The 17,387-nt window shown below is 40.0% G+C and overlaps 1 protein-coding gene across 6 annotated transcripts in view; it reads right to left on the bottom strand.

The window, feature by feature from the left end:
- VPS13C (vacuolar protein sorting 13 homolog C) overlaps window positions 1-17,387 on the bottom strand; it is a 396,337-nt gene that overhangs the window by 277,793 nt on the left and 101,157 nt on the right. For all 6 annotated transcript variants that reach the window (XM_075857708.1, XM_075857702.1, XM_075857703.1 and 3 more), the window contains 4 exons: window positions 10,943-11,070; window positions 10,714-10,820; window positions 6,521-6,692; window positions 5,696-5,758 (listed from right to left, as the gene is read on the bottom strand). In XM_075857708.1, the coding sequence (XP_075713823.1) occupies window positions 5,696-5,758; window positions 6,521-6,692; window positions 10,714-10,820; window positions 10,943-11,070 (470 nt within the window). The remainder of the gene's footprint in view (window positions 1-5,695; window positions 5,759-6,520; window positions 6,693-10,713; window positions 10,821-10,942; window positions 11,071-17,387) is intronic.

Genomic DNA, 17,387 nt, shown 5'->3' with positions numbered 1-17,387 from the left:
TGGTCCCGTTCAGATAGAAAGCTCTGACCCAACGGGACCCTGGCGCATATGTGAACGAAGCCTAATAGAGACTTTGTTCTCTTATCTTTCTGTGCTTGTCCAGTATAGGAAACAAATACTTTAGGGACACTATAATAATGACAGATTTAGATTATGGATAGTCACCTCTTGGTCAAACAGAGGTAGGACAGCATAGAGCCTATAAAGGATAAGGGGGGGGGGGGGGGTTGCCCTTATAAGGGCACGTGCTCTGACTAGGTAGGGCCACATTCGGGTCATTTGCTAGGCTGAGGGCCTATTAATTAATAAAAGTTAAGTATTAACTCCTTGCATCGGGGTATTTTATATATATATATATATATATATATATATTATTTTTTTTATTTTTTTTCTTTAATTCCTTTCCTACCAGCATTTTGACTATAGGGTCCCAAACCATTCATTGCATTGGATCTGTGGTTTATTTTAAAAGACAAACAAAAAAAAAAAACACAAATAAAATAAAGAATAAACACAATCTTTCCATAAAGATAGCATTTGTTGAATAAAAGTGAACAAAACAAAAAAAAAAAAACGACCCCGGTGAACTTAAAGAGGCTCTGTCACCAGATTTTGCAACCCCTATCTCCTATTGCAGCAGATCGGCGCTGCAATGTAGATAAGAGTAACGTTTGTTTTTTGTTTTTTTAAACGAGCATTTTTGGCCAAGTTATGACCATTTTTATATTTATGTAAATGAGGCTTTCTAAAGTACAACTGGGCGTGTTTAAAGTTAAAGTACACCTGGGCGTGTATTGTGTATGTACATCTGGGCGTTTTTACTTCTTTTACTAGCTGGGCGTTGTGACTAGAAGTATCATCCACTTCTCTTCACAACGCCCAGCTTCTGGCAGTGCAGAGACACAGCGTGTTCTCGAGAGATCACGCTGTGACGTCACTCACTTCCTGCCCCAGGTCCTGCATCGTGTCGGACGAGCGAGGACACATCGGCACCAGAGGCTACATTTGATTCTGCAGCAGCATCAGCGTTTGCAGGTAAGTCGATGTAGCTACTTACCTGCAAATGCCGATGCTGCTGCAGAATCAACTGTAGCCTCTGGTGCCGACACGATGCAGGACCTGGGGAAGGAAGTGAGTGACGTCACAGCGTGATCTCTCGAGAACACGCTGTGTCTCTGCACTGCCAGAAGCTGGGCGTTCTGAAGAGAAGTGGATGATACTTCTAGTCACAACGCCCAGCTAATAAAAGAAGTAAAAACGCCCAGATGTACGCACATAATACACGCCCAGTTGGACTTTTACTTTAAACACGCCCAGTTGTACTTTAGAAAGCCTCATTTACATAAATATAAAAATGGTCATAACTTGGCCAAAAATGCTCGTTTTTAAAAAACAAAAACGTTACTGTAATCTACATTGCAGCGCCGATCTGCTGCAATAGCAGATAGGGGTTGCAAAATCTGGTGACAGAGCCTCTTTAACAACCCTCTATAATAAAATTAACACGTTATTTATACCACACAATAAAGGGTGTAATAGAAAATACAAAAATCACAATTACTTTTTTGTATTCGGGCCTTCATGAGCAGGAAAAAATTTCACCTTTGTCTATTAGTTAACACCAAATAATTTGTATTTTTCTAGGACACCGCGCTCTCTTATAAATTAAAAATTGGAGCCGATACAAACTTATTTTGTAGGTGTTTTTTTGTTTTTTTTTTTTAGAGGAAAAATAGTTAGAAACATGGAAGAGAGAACCCTGTTTTTTCTAATTTATTCTTTGCTGTGTTTTAAAGGCTATGCACACCTTTTAACAGAATTTTTTTTATTGTTCATTTGCTTCATAGATGCAAAATTAATGAACTTCCTAACTAGTCTTCACTAAAAAAATGTTGCACCATTTCACAGTTGTAGCGTCTGTGTAAAGCCCCTATTACACCGGCCGATAATCTACCGATGCAGTGAGCGCCGACCAACAAGACATCGTTGATCGGCGCTCGTTTGCTCCTGTCACTCGGAGCTATGCATGGGGACGAGCGGTCGTTACTCCGATCGCTCGTCCCCATACATTATCATCATGTCGGCAGCACGTTTCCCTGTTTAGATGTGCTGCCAACAACGATAGATGTGCTGCCAACAACGATAATATTTTACTTTTTTAAAACAATACAATCCGCAGATGAACGAGCGTTTGCGAATGGCTGCCCTGTTTACAAAGGGAAATTATCGTCAACGAGCGTTCTATGAACGCTTGTCTGCCCGATAATCACCCAGTGTAAATGGGCCATAACTCCTGTAGACAGCTGGTCTGCTGTAAATTTTAACTCAAATTAGTCAGTCCACTGCTCAACACGACTGACTCAAGTGCTCTCCCCCTCTCTTCCTCTCAATGGTAGACTATGTTCACATGGGGTGGATACGCTGCGTAAAAGTACACAGAGTATCCGCCCTAGGCACCGCAGGGAATTCCGGTCGAAAAACTGCACCAAATTGTGGTGCAGTTTTTCGCCGGGAACGTCGGCTGCGGAAACTACACGTAAGAAAAAAATTAAAAGTTGATACTTACGTAGCCATTGGGACACGTCCCTGCAGACTGGCCTCCTGGGAGAACGTTTCATCCCACGTGACCGCTGAAGCCTGTGATTTGCTGCGGCAGTCACATGGGATGAAACATCCCAGGAGGCCGGCCTGGACGAAGAAACACAGAATTCTAGGGAAGAATAAGATTTTATTTTTTTTTGCCTTTTTTTTATGGCGGAATCGCTGCTTTTCTGCAGGTTTTACCTCCCCATTGAATTCAATGAAGAAAACGCGCAACAAATAAGCAGCGATTGCGCAACTACAATTGACATGTCCCGGATTTAAAAAAAAGCACTGCAGGTAAATTTCTGAGCGTTCTTTCCGCTCAGCATTTTCGCATTGTGTGGATGATGTTTGTTCATCCACACTGCTGCTGCTGTATTATGCTGCAGTTTTTCCGCAACGAAATCCATTGCAGAAAATACGCAGTATTTACGCTACGTGTGAACTGTTAGAGGTAACAGCAGGAATGGCGAGGAAATTGTACACAGAAGATCAGTGTGTTGAAAGGGGGAAAGCTTCCAAGTGTTTAGGGAGGTAGGATCCTACAGGCTGTTATTTACATAGTGTAGAAATATAGGAGAGCACACAGGCTATCAATATGCCTTTTCTATTCTCTGACCAGCTGTGTACAATCTCCCAAACTTTCCTGATGCTATCTCTTAGGGCTCATTCCGAGGAGCGTATATGTAGTCCGTGTGACGACCGTTTAAACAACGGCCATCACACTGACTCATTTACATCAATGGACCCGTTCACATGACCTTTGTTTCAATGGAGCGTGTGAAGGACATGTCCTATTTTTTTTTTTTTTGTAAATTCTTTATATTTTTGGTATTAAAGTGTTCTGGGGGGGGGGGGTAGAGAAAGGAAAAAATGGGGTGGGTGACATAATAACACATTAACAAGTCATATTCAACATATTCACCCTAGGAGAACTAGCTGACTAATACAAATAATCTGTAACTATCCAAGTAGAATTTTTCTTTTTATATTTTATTGCGTGTCACGCATCCCTACATAGACTCTAGTCTATGGGGGATCCGTGACAACGTGCCCGGCACGGGTGCACCTCGGACGTGAATAATTGGAGTTTGTCACGTCCGAGGTTAGCTACGCTGTGAGATGAGAGGAGGAGAGCAATTAAAGAAGATCTATCACTAGTTTATTAATCCCCTATCTCCTAACTAATCTAATACTTGATATAATGCTGATAACTTCAGAGTAATTTTTCTTTTCAAATAAGTTAATTGCAAAGTTATAAGCATTTTTCTAAATATGCTAATTTGGCAATACTTGCCAAATGGGAGGTTACTCTTTCTTTTCACTCTGGGCGGTGTAATGGAAAAAAGATTATAACTTTTAAAATAATAAACTTTTTGGGACCCAATTTTCACTAGCATTATCAGTGTGACAGCGCCTATTAGATGAGCTAGGAGATTGGGCATTACAAACTAGTGACAGATCTTATTTAAGTCAGCTTTCGGGAGCAGTGGACTGATGGAGTGCAGGTAGAATTTGCAGCCCAGCTGTCTACAGGAGATACAGACGCTACAGCAGCGAAATGGTACGAAATATTTAATGAAGACTATTTAGAATGTTGCCTAATTTTTCATTTATGAAAAAAAGGAATTAAAAAAACCTAAAAACTCAGTTCATATCCTTTAAAGTAGTTTTTATTCAATGAATAATACTTACCCCAAAAAGGAGTCCTCTAGTTCGCCCACACATAGTGATGTCAAATATGTATACATTGTGTAACGTATGATGTTGCTATAGCGCCGAGAACAAAATATTAGCTTTAACTGCATCTCCCTCCCTTAGCTTTAGACGCAGCATCTGTACATGCATGATAATTATCCAAGTACAGAAACTTTTTAGTAAATGCGCAAAAGTCGATGTGGGCGGGGTGAAATAGGCTAAAATTAGTGGCTGGGGACTTAATGTTTGGCGTAACATACATTTTGTCTGACAGGAATGTATTGATGCCTGAGTACGTGATGCCCAGACCATGTGAAGTTAAGGAGGCACATAGTGCATAAAAGTCATCACCACTCTGCTGACTCAATAACTGCAGAGTTACAAACCTCCTCTGGAAAAAATTGTGTGCCGGAAAACTCATGGCACGGGTTTTCATGGCCGAGCAACTGCATGCAAGCCTCATATCACCAAGCACAATGCCAAGCGTCGGATGGAGTGGTGTAAAGCACGCCGCCACCGGAGACGAAGCCGTGGAAACGTGTTATGTGGAGTTACGAATCACCCTTCTCTATCTGGCAGCCTGATGAACGAGTCTAGGTTCGGCAAATAGGTGTTCCAATACTTTTGTCCATATAGTAATAGGTATAAGCACAGGTTAGCAGGGAACACATTATCTATGTGTTTCCTGCTGTTCCCATATACAGATCATGGATATCCGTGATCTAATGGAAACAGTCTAATAAATCACACTAATCAGTGATCTGTATAGCCAAATATGCAGAGAAGACTCAGATCACGTCTTCTCACCATCCCTCCAACTCTCTCTGCACAGGGAGTCTCTGTGACATTTTTATTGACATCACAGGGTTCCCTAGAAATTACCTGAATGCGGAAGTAGTGGTTTCTAACACAATGTCAGTGCGGTGTTTAGAAAATTTTGTGATGGGGAACTTATTTCAAACGGACAGCCCAATCCTGCCGATGGCCCTGCGTGCAGGAGCACAGAGTGCCATCAAAGACGTCACGTAAATCAGTTACTTAGCCCGTTAATTTACGTGGTGTGGGCAGGATGTAATTAAATAATACAACGCGGCTCGCAATAAACAAGACCTCATATGTATGTAAATGGAAAAATAAATAAGTTATGCCTGTCAGTACGAGGAGAGGCAAACACAAAAAAACTCCCATTGTCTTTAAGGACAAAATTGGCTGCATCGATGTCAGGGTTCAATAACTTAAAGATGCAATGAATATTCTTTACTGCTAAAGAACTGAAAACCCGCTGTAACTGTTCAGGGCTCCCCGTAATCCAGGTATATGCAATTTCTGACAACAGTACCAGCACTATCTAAAGTGCAGGCTCAAAGCAGTAACCACAAAGTACAAATTAAATAATACGAAAAAAAAACATTACCTCTGCTTGTGCTTGCTGTCTAGCTAGAATTATATTAAATACATCAAGGTGTTTCTCCAAAGCCTAAATGGAAAAAAAACAAAAAACATACATAAGACACAAAATTATAGCGCAAAAAGTCACACAAAACACATTGCAAATAATAAAAAATCCTTATTTAATAGAAATTATATCAAGGAATACCATTTAAAAAAAACAAAAAAACACTGCAGAACATTTTTCTTTTCTCCATTTTATGGGTCAATTGATAAAATTATTCTTAGGCCATGTTCAAACATTCAGGATGTGATGAGGATTTAGGCTCGCAATCCGTGCCTAAATCCTCATCAAATCCACTGACATTTCGCATCCAATGCAAACGAATGGAATATTTTATACCCTGTTCACATGCAATGGAAATAATGAAACGTGGAATAATGAATGCACTGCAGATTTTAAAATCCACAGCCAATTTATCGTGGGTTTCACACTTTAAATTACAATAGGACTAATCTGAGCCTGTGTAATCAACTGGCACATTCTGCGGCAGAAATCCAAAAGCAAGCCATGGATGTTGCATTTGCCAAAATTCGGAACGTGTTAACATAGCCTTAATTTGAATTGGAAAACATGTTATCTAGGTACTGATCTCCATCCTGGGTCCTATTTTCCCATTCACTCCTTAACACTGCACTCTAAGTCCTAAACATTAAACCGCCTCATGATCTCTCATAGGCCAAGTACAGCTCAGTAGAACCACAGAGGTTGCAAGTGTTACATCTATAATATGGGTAGTTAAACACGGGTACAGTATGCCCGTCCTGAAAGTAATGAAACCACAATCACCTGTATCTGCTTTGTGGTTTCTTCAGAAACCTTTGTTTGGGTCAGTTTGGCCTTGTACGCATTTTTGTAGGATTTTAGGTTTTCCCTATGTTGTGAAATGTTATTCCACAGCCACATCCTTGTTTTTCTTCTAACATGAACGTCCAAGATACTGGTAATTGCATATTTCCACCTGCAAACAAAACAAAATAAGACCAAAATTTTTTTTTATAAATATTGGTGAAGTTGCTAAATGAAACAATTATCTGTTTTTGTTTTGGTTTTTTTTAAATATACTGAAACAATTGCACGCATTTGTTTTTAAATTAATATGTTTCTGACTAAAATCTGTAGCATATTACCACATTTGTCAATTTTTTTTCTAGTAGTGGAAAGTGCTTCACACAAGCATTAACCCCTTAATGACCGCCGATAAGCCTTTTCACGGCAGTCATTAATGGGCTTTATTCTACAGCGCCGCCATTCTACGGCGCTGCTGTAGAATAAAGTAAACAGAGCAGGGAGCCGTCAAATCTCCCTGCTCTGCCGGGTGAGATCGATATTAGTATCGATCTCACCCGTTTAACCCTTCAGATGCGGTGCACAATAGCGTGCACCGCATCTGAATGGTTTTGGAGAGAGGGAGGGAGCTCCCTCTCTCTCCCACCGACACCCGGCGATAAAATCGCCGAGTGTCTGTGTCTTCTATGGCAGCCGGGGGTCTAATAAAGGCTCCCAGGTCTGCCTGGAGCGAATGACTGCTAGATCATGCCGCAGGCATGACCTAGCAGATGCCTGTCCGTTTTAAACGGACAGGCAGTAATACACTGCAATACAGAAGTATTGCAGTGTATTATAATAGCGATCGGAGGATAGTGAAGTCCCCTAGTGGGACTAGTAAAAAAGTAAAAAAAAGTTTCAGAAAGTTAATTTAAAAAAAAAAAGTGAAAAAAAAAAAAAATGAAAAACCCATTTTTTCCCCTTACAAAATGCTTTACTATTAAAAAAAACTACAATAAAGCAAAAAAGTGACACATATTTGGTATCGCCGCGTCCGTAACGACCCCGACTATAAAGCTGTTACATTATTTAACCCACACTGTGAACGCCGTAAAAAATAAAATAAAAAACAATGGAAAAATTGCTGTTTTCTGTTAATCCTGACTTAAAAAAAATGTGATAAAAAGTGATCAAAAAGTCGCATCTACTCTCAAATGGTACCAATAAAAACTGCAAGTCGTCCCGCAAAAAACAAGACCTTATACAGCTATGCCGACGTAAAAAAAAAAAAGTTACAGCTCTTCGAATGTGACAATGGAAAAATGTAAAAAATGGCTTGGACATTAGGGCCCAGAATACAAGCAGGGGGAAGGGGTTAAAGGCTATGTAAACCTTTGAAGACTTTTTATTTTTAGTGTTTAGTGCAACTTTGTAATGGGATTTTATTACTAGATATAGTGTCTATGTACCCTGGATACATAGAAGTTGTATCTAGCGCTGTCACCGAAGCAGTCAGTCCCGCTGACCTAACAGATTCAGGTTTCATCACTTAATACAGCTTCTATGTATCCAGGATACACTGGTGCTGTATCTCAAAAAGTAAAAAAAAAAAAAAAACCTCTTTCATAAAAAACAATTACAAAGTTGCACTAAACACGAATACATTTTTTTTTTTTTTTTTTAAATAAAACAGTCTTTGAAGGTTTACATAGCCTTCAAAACTACGTCCCTGTACCCACTGTTTTAATTTATTTTTAAGATGCCAGTAACAAATGATTGGAAGTTTTCCCCTTTATGCTTGATAAGGCTAATGTGCTCCATTTATTTAGTGGAGGGAGCACTGTTGCTATGTTTTGCCTCACATACTAGTCCTTCTCAATGAATTAGAATATCAAAAGGTAAATTTATTTCAGTAATTCAATTCAAAGAGTGAAACTGATATATTATATAGATTCATTACACACACACTGATCTATTTCCAGCATTTTTTTCTTTTAATGTTGATGATTATGGCTAACAGTTAATGAAAACCCAAATTTTAGGGTCTCAGAAAATTAGAATATGATATAAGCCCAATTTCAAACATTATTTTAAATCACGAAACATTGGCCTACTGAAAAGTATGTACAGTATATGCCCTCAATACTTGGTCGGGGGTCCTTTTGGATGAATTACTGCATCAATGCGGCGTGGCATGGAGGCGATCAGCCTGTGGCACTGCTGAGGTGTTATGGCAGCCCAGGTTGCTTTGATAGCGGTCTTCAGCTCGTTTGCATTGTTGGGTCTGCTGTCTGATCTTCCTCTTGACAAAACCCCATAGATTCTCTATAGAGTTTATGTCAGGTGAGTTTGCTGGGCAATCAAGCGCAGTGATACTGTGGTTATTACACCAGGTATTGGTACTTTTGGCAGTGTGGACCGGTGCCAAGTCCTGCTGGAAAATGAAATCAGCATCTCCATAAAGCTTGTCAGCAGAGGGAAGCATGAAGTGATCGAAAATTTCCTGCTAGACGGCTGCATTGATTCTGGACTCGATATAACACAGTGGACCAACACCAGCAGATGCCACGCCGCATTGATGCAGTAATTCATGCAAAAGGATGCCCGACCAAGTATTAAGGGCATATACTGTACATACTTTATTAGGCCTACAATTGGGTATTAAAAATAATTTTTGAAATTGTGCTTATATAATATTCAAATTTTCTTATACACGAAATTTTGGGTTAGCCATAATTGGAGATGAGCGAACTTATGATAAGTTCGATTCAGCTGGTTCGCCGAATTTCTTGAAAAAGTTTGATTCGGACCGAACCTGTAATTCAAGAAAGCCCATAAAAATAGTGTATGGAGCTCCCGTAATGACGGGTGGCTACATGTGTGCACCCAGCATTACGGCAGCGTTGCTAGGCGACGTCAGTAAATAGTCACTGTCCAGGGTGCTGAAAGAGTTAACTGATCGGCAGTAACTTTCAGCACCCTGGACAGTGAATTCCGATCACAATATAGAGCACTTACCGAGAACTTCCTGCTTCTTCCTCCAGTCCGGCATCCCGGCCGTTGCCTTGGTGACGCGTCCCTCTCGACATCCGGCCCGACATCCCTGGATGACGTTTCAGCCAATGTGACCGCTGCAGCCAATCACATGCTGCAGCGGTCACATGGACTGTCGCGTCATCCAGGGATGTCGGACTGGATGTCGAGAGGGACGCGTCACCGTTGCCTTGGTGACGCGTCCCTCTTTCGGCATCCAGCCCGACCTCCCTGGATGACGCGGCAGTCCATGTGACCGCTGCAGCCTGGGATTGGCCTGTGATTAGCTGCAGCCTGTGATTGGCTGCAGCGGTCACTTGGACTGAATCGTCATCCCGGGAGGTCGGACTGGAGGAAGAAGCACAGAGTTATCGGTAAGTAGGAACTTCTATTTTTTTTTTACACGTTGATGTATATTGTGATCGGAAGTCACTGTCCAGGGTGCTGAAACAGTTACTGCCGATCGCTTAACTCTTTCAGCACCCTGGAGAGTGACTATCTCCTGACGTCGCGTACCGGAAAATCAGTGACTCATAAGCCGGGTTAGGTCAAAACGTGTTTGGCCGAACCCGGTGAAGTTCGGATTCGCTGCGAACCGAACTTTTCACGATGTTCGGACCGAAACCGGGTTCGGTTGTCCCGGTTCGCTCATCTCTAGCCATAATCATCAACATTAAATGAAAAAAAATGCTGGAAATAGATCACTCTGTGTGTAATGAATCTATATATTATACGAGTTTCACTTTTTGAATTGAATTACTGAAATTAATTGACTTTTTGATGATATTCTAAATCATTGAGAAGGACTAGTACACTTGAAAAATAGTCAGCTGCTTGTTGCCACCACTAGGGAGGCTCATCTGTACACCGCTTTCATTCAGGTAAATACAAGCAATAAACAACTATATACACAGATTTTGCACAAAATGGTGGAAGCTACTGGTTTCCAAATACAAAATAAAATAAAAAAAAAGCAACATTAGGTACATATTTGTATGCTATAGCCTCTGAGCTTTAAGAAAAAGTGGATGCATAGTTGCTGTAATAAATCATTAAAGTCATCCTAAAATAATTCATTGCAGTTATTCATAACAATGCCCAATCAGTTCTCGCTTAAAATGACTAACGTGAACACACTGTCCAATTTGTAAACCAGCTCATTTTTTAAAGTATGCACATACCATTCGCTAGGGTCTTCTTTCAGTGTTACTACTGGTCGGTACTTTCGGTATGGAGCATTTCTAACCATGTAATCCACAGACTCCAACAAGTCAATCATGCTTAGATACTAGAAGTAACATTGAGATAATAAATATATTAACGATTACTAATTTATCAGCAGTATTCAAAGTCAGGTAAATGGTACGCAAAATGTGGAAGGACTCAAAACACAGTGAGAATTTTACTTGCCTGCGGTTTGGTTAGTTCTATTGCAATATGCTGAACCTCCATGTTCCAATCTAACTTTGGTGTTCGCAGTTCTAGTTCGGCATTTGGATTGATGTAAAGTTTCGCTGAAGCAGATACTGGCTTAAAAACTAGAATAAAAAGAAAACTGCTAAGATCATATCAAAAAATAGGAAGATATTAAACGTTTTACTACACAGCGGAAAAAAAACAAACAGTTAAATAATTAAATGTTTGTAAACAAATAGAGTTATCAAATTTAGAATAAAGCCAATAAAAGCTACAGGAGAACCAATAATTTGGTTTAGGTAGTGGCCAAATACAATCCACACCATTAGGCTCTGTTCAGACGTTGCATGTGAACAGGGTTGTGTGTGGAACACCATTCACTTGATTTGTAGACAGATTTAATGCAGATTTCAGTGTGGAATCTATACCAAAAAACTTGTCAAATGTGAAAACATGTGAACAAGGCCTTATAGTTGTCAAAGCAATTTATATTATTTCACAAAATGAAGAGGAAAGACAAATGCTAGTCGCACATCCAAAACAGTTTAAGTTACTTTATTACAATATACATGGAAAAGTACAAAAAATATGTTATTTGACACGTATTTGAATTGTGTTTTCTCATGCCAATTTAACATACCAATGTTTGGTAAAAATATTTATAAAATGAACATTTTAATACATTTCTTCCTCATTTTCCCTTTTCTTTTGAATGAGTAAGACTGTTCACATTTATGCGAACACAGAAATTTTGTAAAATAAGTGACTAGTACAAGTGACTTGCACAAAAGAAATAATGCTCTTTTAAATTAGCACTGAATGTGATCTAAGGTTGGCAAGGTTTTTATTTTGAAAAACGATCATTTGTGAGCAAGTTATGAACAATTTTAGATTTATGCTAATTCCTTTCTTAATGACCAACTGGGCGTGTTTTTACTTTTTACCAAGTGGGCGTCGTACAGGTGTGTATGACGCTGTCCAATCAGTGACCAATCAGCCTCATGCACTTCTCATTGTTCCAGCCCAGCATGATCCACAGCACAGTGAGATTGTGCAGGGAAAGAAGCTGGGCTGGAACAATGAGAAGTGTATGACGCTGATTGGTCACTGATTGGTCAGCCTCATACACGCCTCTGTACAACACCTAGTTGGTCATTAAGAAACTAATTAGCATAATCTAAAATTGCTCAAAAATGGTTTTTCAAAATAAAAACCACTGCTGTTATCTACATTCCAGCGCCGATCAGATCATGTAAGAGACAGGGCACTTATAATCTGGTGACAGAGCCTCTTTAAAGGGGGAATTGTAAACTTACATAGATGGATGCATAGTAAACATTCATCTCAACAGAGTGCAAACACACAGCCTGCCGCCAGGGTTCCTCACAACCCATGCTCCTGCTCAGAAATTAGATTTCAACATATTTTGCACTGCGACCTTAGAACACACTGTTGCAGTTGAACTATATGAGACCCACATATAATAGGATATTTCCACACATAGCGTACACACGGCGGATTTTCCACATCCACACAAAAAAAAACATGAATAAATTGACCTGTGGTGCGTTTTTTGTATCTGCAGCATGTCAATTTATGCTTAGGAATTGCTACTTTTTTTTTGTGCGTTTTCCCCATTGAATTCAATGGGAAGGTAATACCCGCAGCAAACCGCAAATGTTGTGATTTTGCGGCTGAAAAGCTGCGATTTTGCCTTAAAAATTGCAACTCTGAAAGAACAAAAGCTTATACTTACTCCGATCTCCGTAGTCATGGCGACGCGTCCCTCTGTTCCCCGTCCAGGCCGAACTCCTGGGATGACGTTTCATCCCATGTGACTGCTTCAGCGGTCACATGAGATGAAACGTTATCCCAGGAGGCCGGGCAGCATGAACAACATTATGAATTCCGTGTGGGCTGCAAGACGTATACCCTGTGCGTGAACATGACCATAAGGATAGAACCCCTAAAGAAGAGTGTTTCAAAAGGTCGATGACATGCGGACTCTAAAAATTATTATTTATGCCCGCAAGTTAGAAAGTTCTATGTTACCAACCCTGCGCAGGTACTGTGGCAATTAAAATTAGTTAATTCCATGCACAGCGGCGCTCCAGTCTGCCCACAGTGTAGGGAACTGCAACACAGCTACAATCAAGAAAATGGAAGAACTAAGACAAGAAAGACTAATCCAAAACGAACCTGGCCTAAAAGTGCTAAGGAGCAAAACAGATGCGCAACTACTGTAATTCAGAACAGGATAAACTTGAGCAATTAAGAGTGCAAAACAGAGACAAGATGTGGTGCAGTGGTTTTGTTTTTTTCTGTGGTCGTTCCATATTTAACCATGTTTAGCAAACAAAAAGGAGGAAGAGCACCTACACACCATAAATATGGAATAATAATATTTAAGAACATTGGGTAAGGTTTAACAAGCAAATTGAGCCAGTTTTGAAACGTGTCTAGACTCTGAATCTCAGAGAATTATTTTGTCTATTCCGTTTCAGTGACTAGGTGAAGATACAGTTGTGAACGCTTTCTGCATTGATTACTAATAAAATGTGGTCTGACTGTTATCTTTGTGTTGTTAGTATAGTTAGATTGTGTTTGTCTATAAATGTGACAAACAGTTGTACTGTTCTTATCTTTTATAGAGCACAGTGAGTGAAGATCCATGGTGTAGGGAGAGAAAGTAAAGGCCCTTTTACACTGGCCAATTATCGGGAAAACGCTCATTCATAGAATGCTCGTTGCCGATAATTGCTCTGTGTAAACAGGGAGATGTGCTGCCGACATGATAATAATGTATGGGGACGAGAAATCGTAGTAACAAGCACTCTTCCTCATATATAAAGGAGTAAACGAGCGCCCATCAACAAGCTGTCTCATTGATCGGTGCTCGTTTACACGGCCCAGGACCTTTAGTGAAGAACGGTGAAGGGCTAATTAGCAAAAGGACACCTAGGAGTTGGTGTCCTGTGAAGATCACTCGAAGAGCACAAAGGAAATCCTAAGAGTGGTGATAAAGAACCCAAGGATAGCAGCAAAAAACCTACTGAAGATTCCACAAACTACAAAAGCCCCTGTTCAGGCGTCCACTTTTAGAAAACCACTGAACGAGAATGTTATTCATTGAAGGACACCACGAAGGAAGCGGATGCTGTGTAATACAGCCATTGCCCTGCTCCAGAAAAGTGCGCGCGTAGGCACGAATGACAGAACAAGGCGGTTGCACTACAAAACACCCCCATGTTCCGTCTTCAGTGCTGGCCACATAAGTGCAGCGCTGGACGCATCACCACATGCTGACTGCGCGCATGCTTGTCGTCAGGAGCAGGGCAATGGCTGTACTACACAGCCACAACACCGCTATAACGGCGGAGATCAGGGAAACCTATGATCTTCGCCGCTATTCCCTTGAATGCCGCGATCAAAGCTAAACGCAGCATTCAAGGGAAAAATTCGAAGGGGAATGGCCCTTGGATCGCGTCAAAAGGGACATACCATAAATGGGCAGACAGTCTATATTTCCGGTTAGGGCATACTTAGGTAAGCCCTAACAACTGCCTGTGTACTATCAGTACACAGGCTAATGCACTGGCATATAGATCTATGCCAGTACATTAAAGTTTAAAAGTAAATAATAAAAAAAATAAAAGTAATGTTAAATTTAAAAAAAACAAACATTTTTTACAATAAACATTAAGATAAAAGTTTCAATACATAAAATACACATTCGGTATAGTCGCGGCCGTAATAACCTGCACAACAAATTTATAGCGTCATTTATGTAAAAAAAATTAAATAAAATCAGCTTTCTTTCACTTATTAATGCTAGGCACGAGGTGTTATGAATTTTGAACCTCCGTGTGCCTCACATTAATAGTAACTAACCCCATGTACCTCACACATTAACCTAATGTTGTCCATTGTTCAAAATTCACCACACTATGTGCCTCACATCAGAAAATGGTAGAACTTATTTTTTTTACCACTATTGTTGCCAATGTATCGTTTTGGTATCGAGAATCGCAATACTACACAAAGTATCGCTATCGAAGACCAAATTCTGGTATCGTGAAAAGCCCTAGGAGGGAGAATCATGGTTTGGGGCTGCTTTGCGGTCTCAGGGACTTAAAGACTTATAATCATTAAGAGAACAATGAATTCAAAATGGGTATCTGCAGATTATAGAATTCAATTGTTGTTACTTTTTCTCCCATCACTGTGTATGTCTATTTTATGTGCTTTACCAGGTCTTGGCATCCTCCATCTCCTGGCTGGTGCCGCTACTCTTTTTGAGGTCCCTGTCTGGCTGCTTCTGATGCTTTGCCCTGGGTCCTAGAGCCAAAAAGGTTTCCTTTGGTATAAAAGCTCCTCCCCTTTGCCAAAGTAACTTGGTTCCTCCAAGCTTGTCTTGTGAAATATCTGCTATGTCGTTATTTGGATTTCCTGTATTTGACCTCTGCCTGTACATATTAAACATCCTTGCCTGCCACCTACACTGACCTCTTGCCTGTGACCCGTGACAAACCTCTGCTGCCTGCCGTGACCTATGGCTAGTGACCAGTGACGAACCTTGCTGCCTGCCCTGAACTTCTGCTTTCCCCGACTCCACTTATTGTACTTGAGCGGTCACTTCCCCTATTACATTGGCTGTCACCAAGGGAAACTACTCTGGGGGTAGTGACCTAGGGTTCCCCAGCAGCAAAGTCCAGATCCCTGTATAGGGATTAAAGGCTGAACACCAGGGGTTTCCTGGACTCTGCTCCCTTGTTTAGCCCTACGTGAAATCCCATGGTGACAAAGTAGATTCACATCATTTTATTAGTTTAGTTAGTTTGAATTGGTCTATAATTCAGACTTCGATAACAATTAGACCACATATTATTAGTAATCAATGAAGAAATCCAGGTAATTTCAAATGGGATCGCTTTCTTTTTCTTGCAATTGTACGTGCAGGAAGGCATTGGCATTATTGACATGTATCAACTCTGAACATACTGAACTTTTATTTTTAGGAGTTGTGCGTCCCAGGCTCTACTTGGGTCAGATGCAAACATAAATTTTTACGCATTTATATTTTTTGTATAATGCAGGGTGGTATTTTCACAATGTGCCTGCTTATTAAAATGTATATATGAAATATTTTATAATCCGGTTTTATTTTTGTATGTCGAGAGTGAAAATTGTCTTTGCAGCTGAAGGGTTAAAGCCAGTATTAATAAACCTGTCCCAATATGTATAAATAAAATTTTACATTTAATTTTTACATTTTATTAAATACTTATAAGTTATATTCATCATAAAGTAACAATTTTGAAGTATATTTTTCTTACAAACCCTGTGTTCTGGTGTTGTTCTGTTATTCCTCCTAGAAATGTATGAATAAATTGAAAACTGGGTATTACCATTCAACTGGGTGTCCCTGCAGTCTGAGACCGCGAGAACTGAGTAGACAGTCAGTATACGTAGGGACACACCGACAACTGGTAACCCCTATTTGTCAATATATTCATACATTTCTAGGAGGATTAACAGCACAATACAGAGTTCTAGGAACAGGTGCTACTGAATTATTTCATCGGGACTAGAAGTATTTACTAAAACAGACATGTCAGGAGAGGTGATAGGTCCACTTTAAGAGTATGTTCATACGTACAAAAAGAAGTGGCTGAAAATTACAAAATGGTTTTCAAGGGAAAACAGCCTTTTAATTTCATGTAGATTTTGAAAGTGAAAATTGAGCTTTTTTTTTTATTTTTTATTTGAAGCTTCTTTTGACCTGTTTTTTTAGGAAGTGTTTGTAGTGTCAATGGAAAATCAGCTCCAAAAACACCTCAAGACGTGACATGCTAGCTACGTTTTTTTAAATTCAGCAGCGTAAAAATACGCCTCATGTGAACAGCACAATGTATTTCCCATTGATATCAATGAGATACTGTTTGCAGGCTTATTTTAAAGAGGCTCTGTCACCAGATTATAAGTGCCCTGTCTCCTACATAATCTGATTGGCGCTGCAATGTAGATAACAGCAGTGGTTTTTATTTTGAAAAACGATCATTTTTGAGCAAGTTATGAACTAGTTTAGATTTATGCTAATGAGTTTCTCAATGGACAACTGGGCGTGTTTTTACTTTTTACCAACTGGGTGTTGTACAGAGGAGTGTATGACGCTGACCAATCAGTGACTAATCAGCGTCATACACTTCTAATTGTTCCAGCCCAGCATGATCCACAACACAGTGCGATTGTGCAGTGAAAGAGCTAAACATGCCCAGTTGCTAAAAACACAATACACGCCCAGTTGGAAATAAGAGAAAACACGCCCAGTTGTCCATTAGAAAGGCTCATTTGCATAAATATAAAATTGCTCATAACTTAGCCAAAAAATGTTTTTTAAAAAAAACAAAACGTTACTGTTATCTACATTGCAGCGCCA

Source organism: Rhinoderma darwinii, chromosome 3, assembly GCF_050947455.1.
Source record: "Rhinoderma darwinii isolate aRhiDar2 chromosome 3, aRhiDar2.hap1, whole genome shotgun sequence".
Taxonomy (NCBI): domain Eukaryota; kingdom Metazoa; phylum Chordata; class Amphibia; order Anura; family Rhinodermatidae; genus Rhinoderma; species Rhinoderma darwinii.
This window is presented reverse-complemented; position numbering and strand designations above follow the sequence as displayed.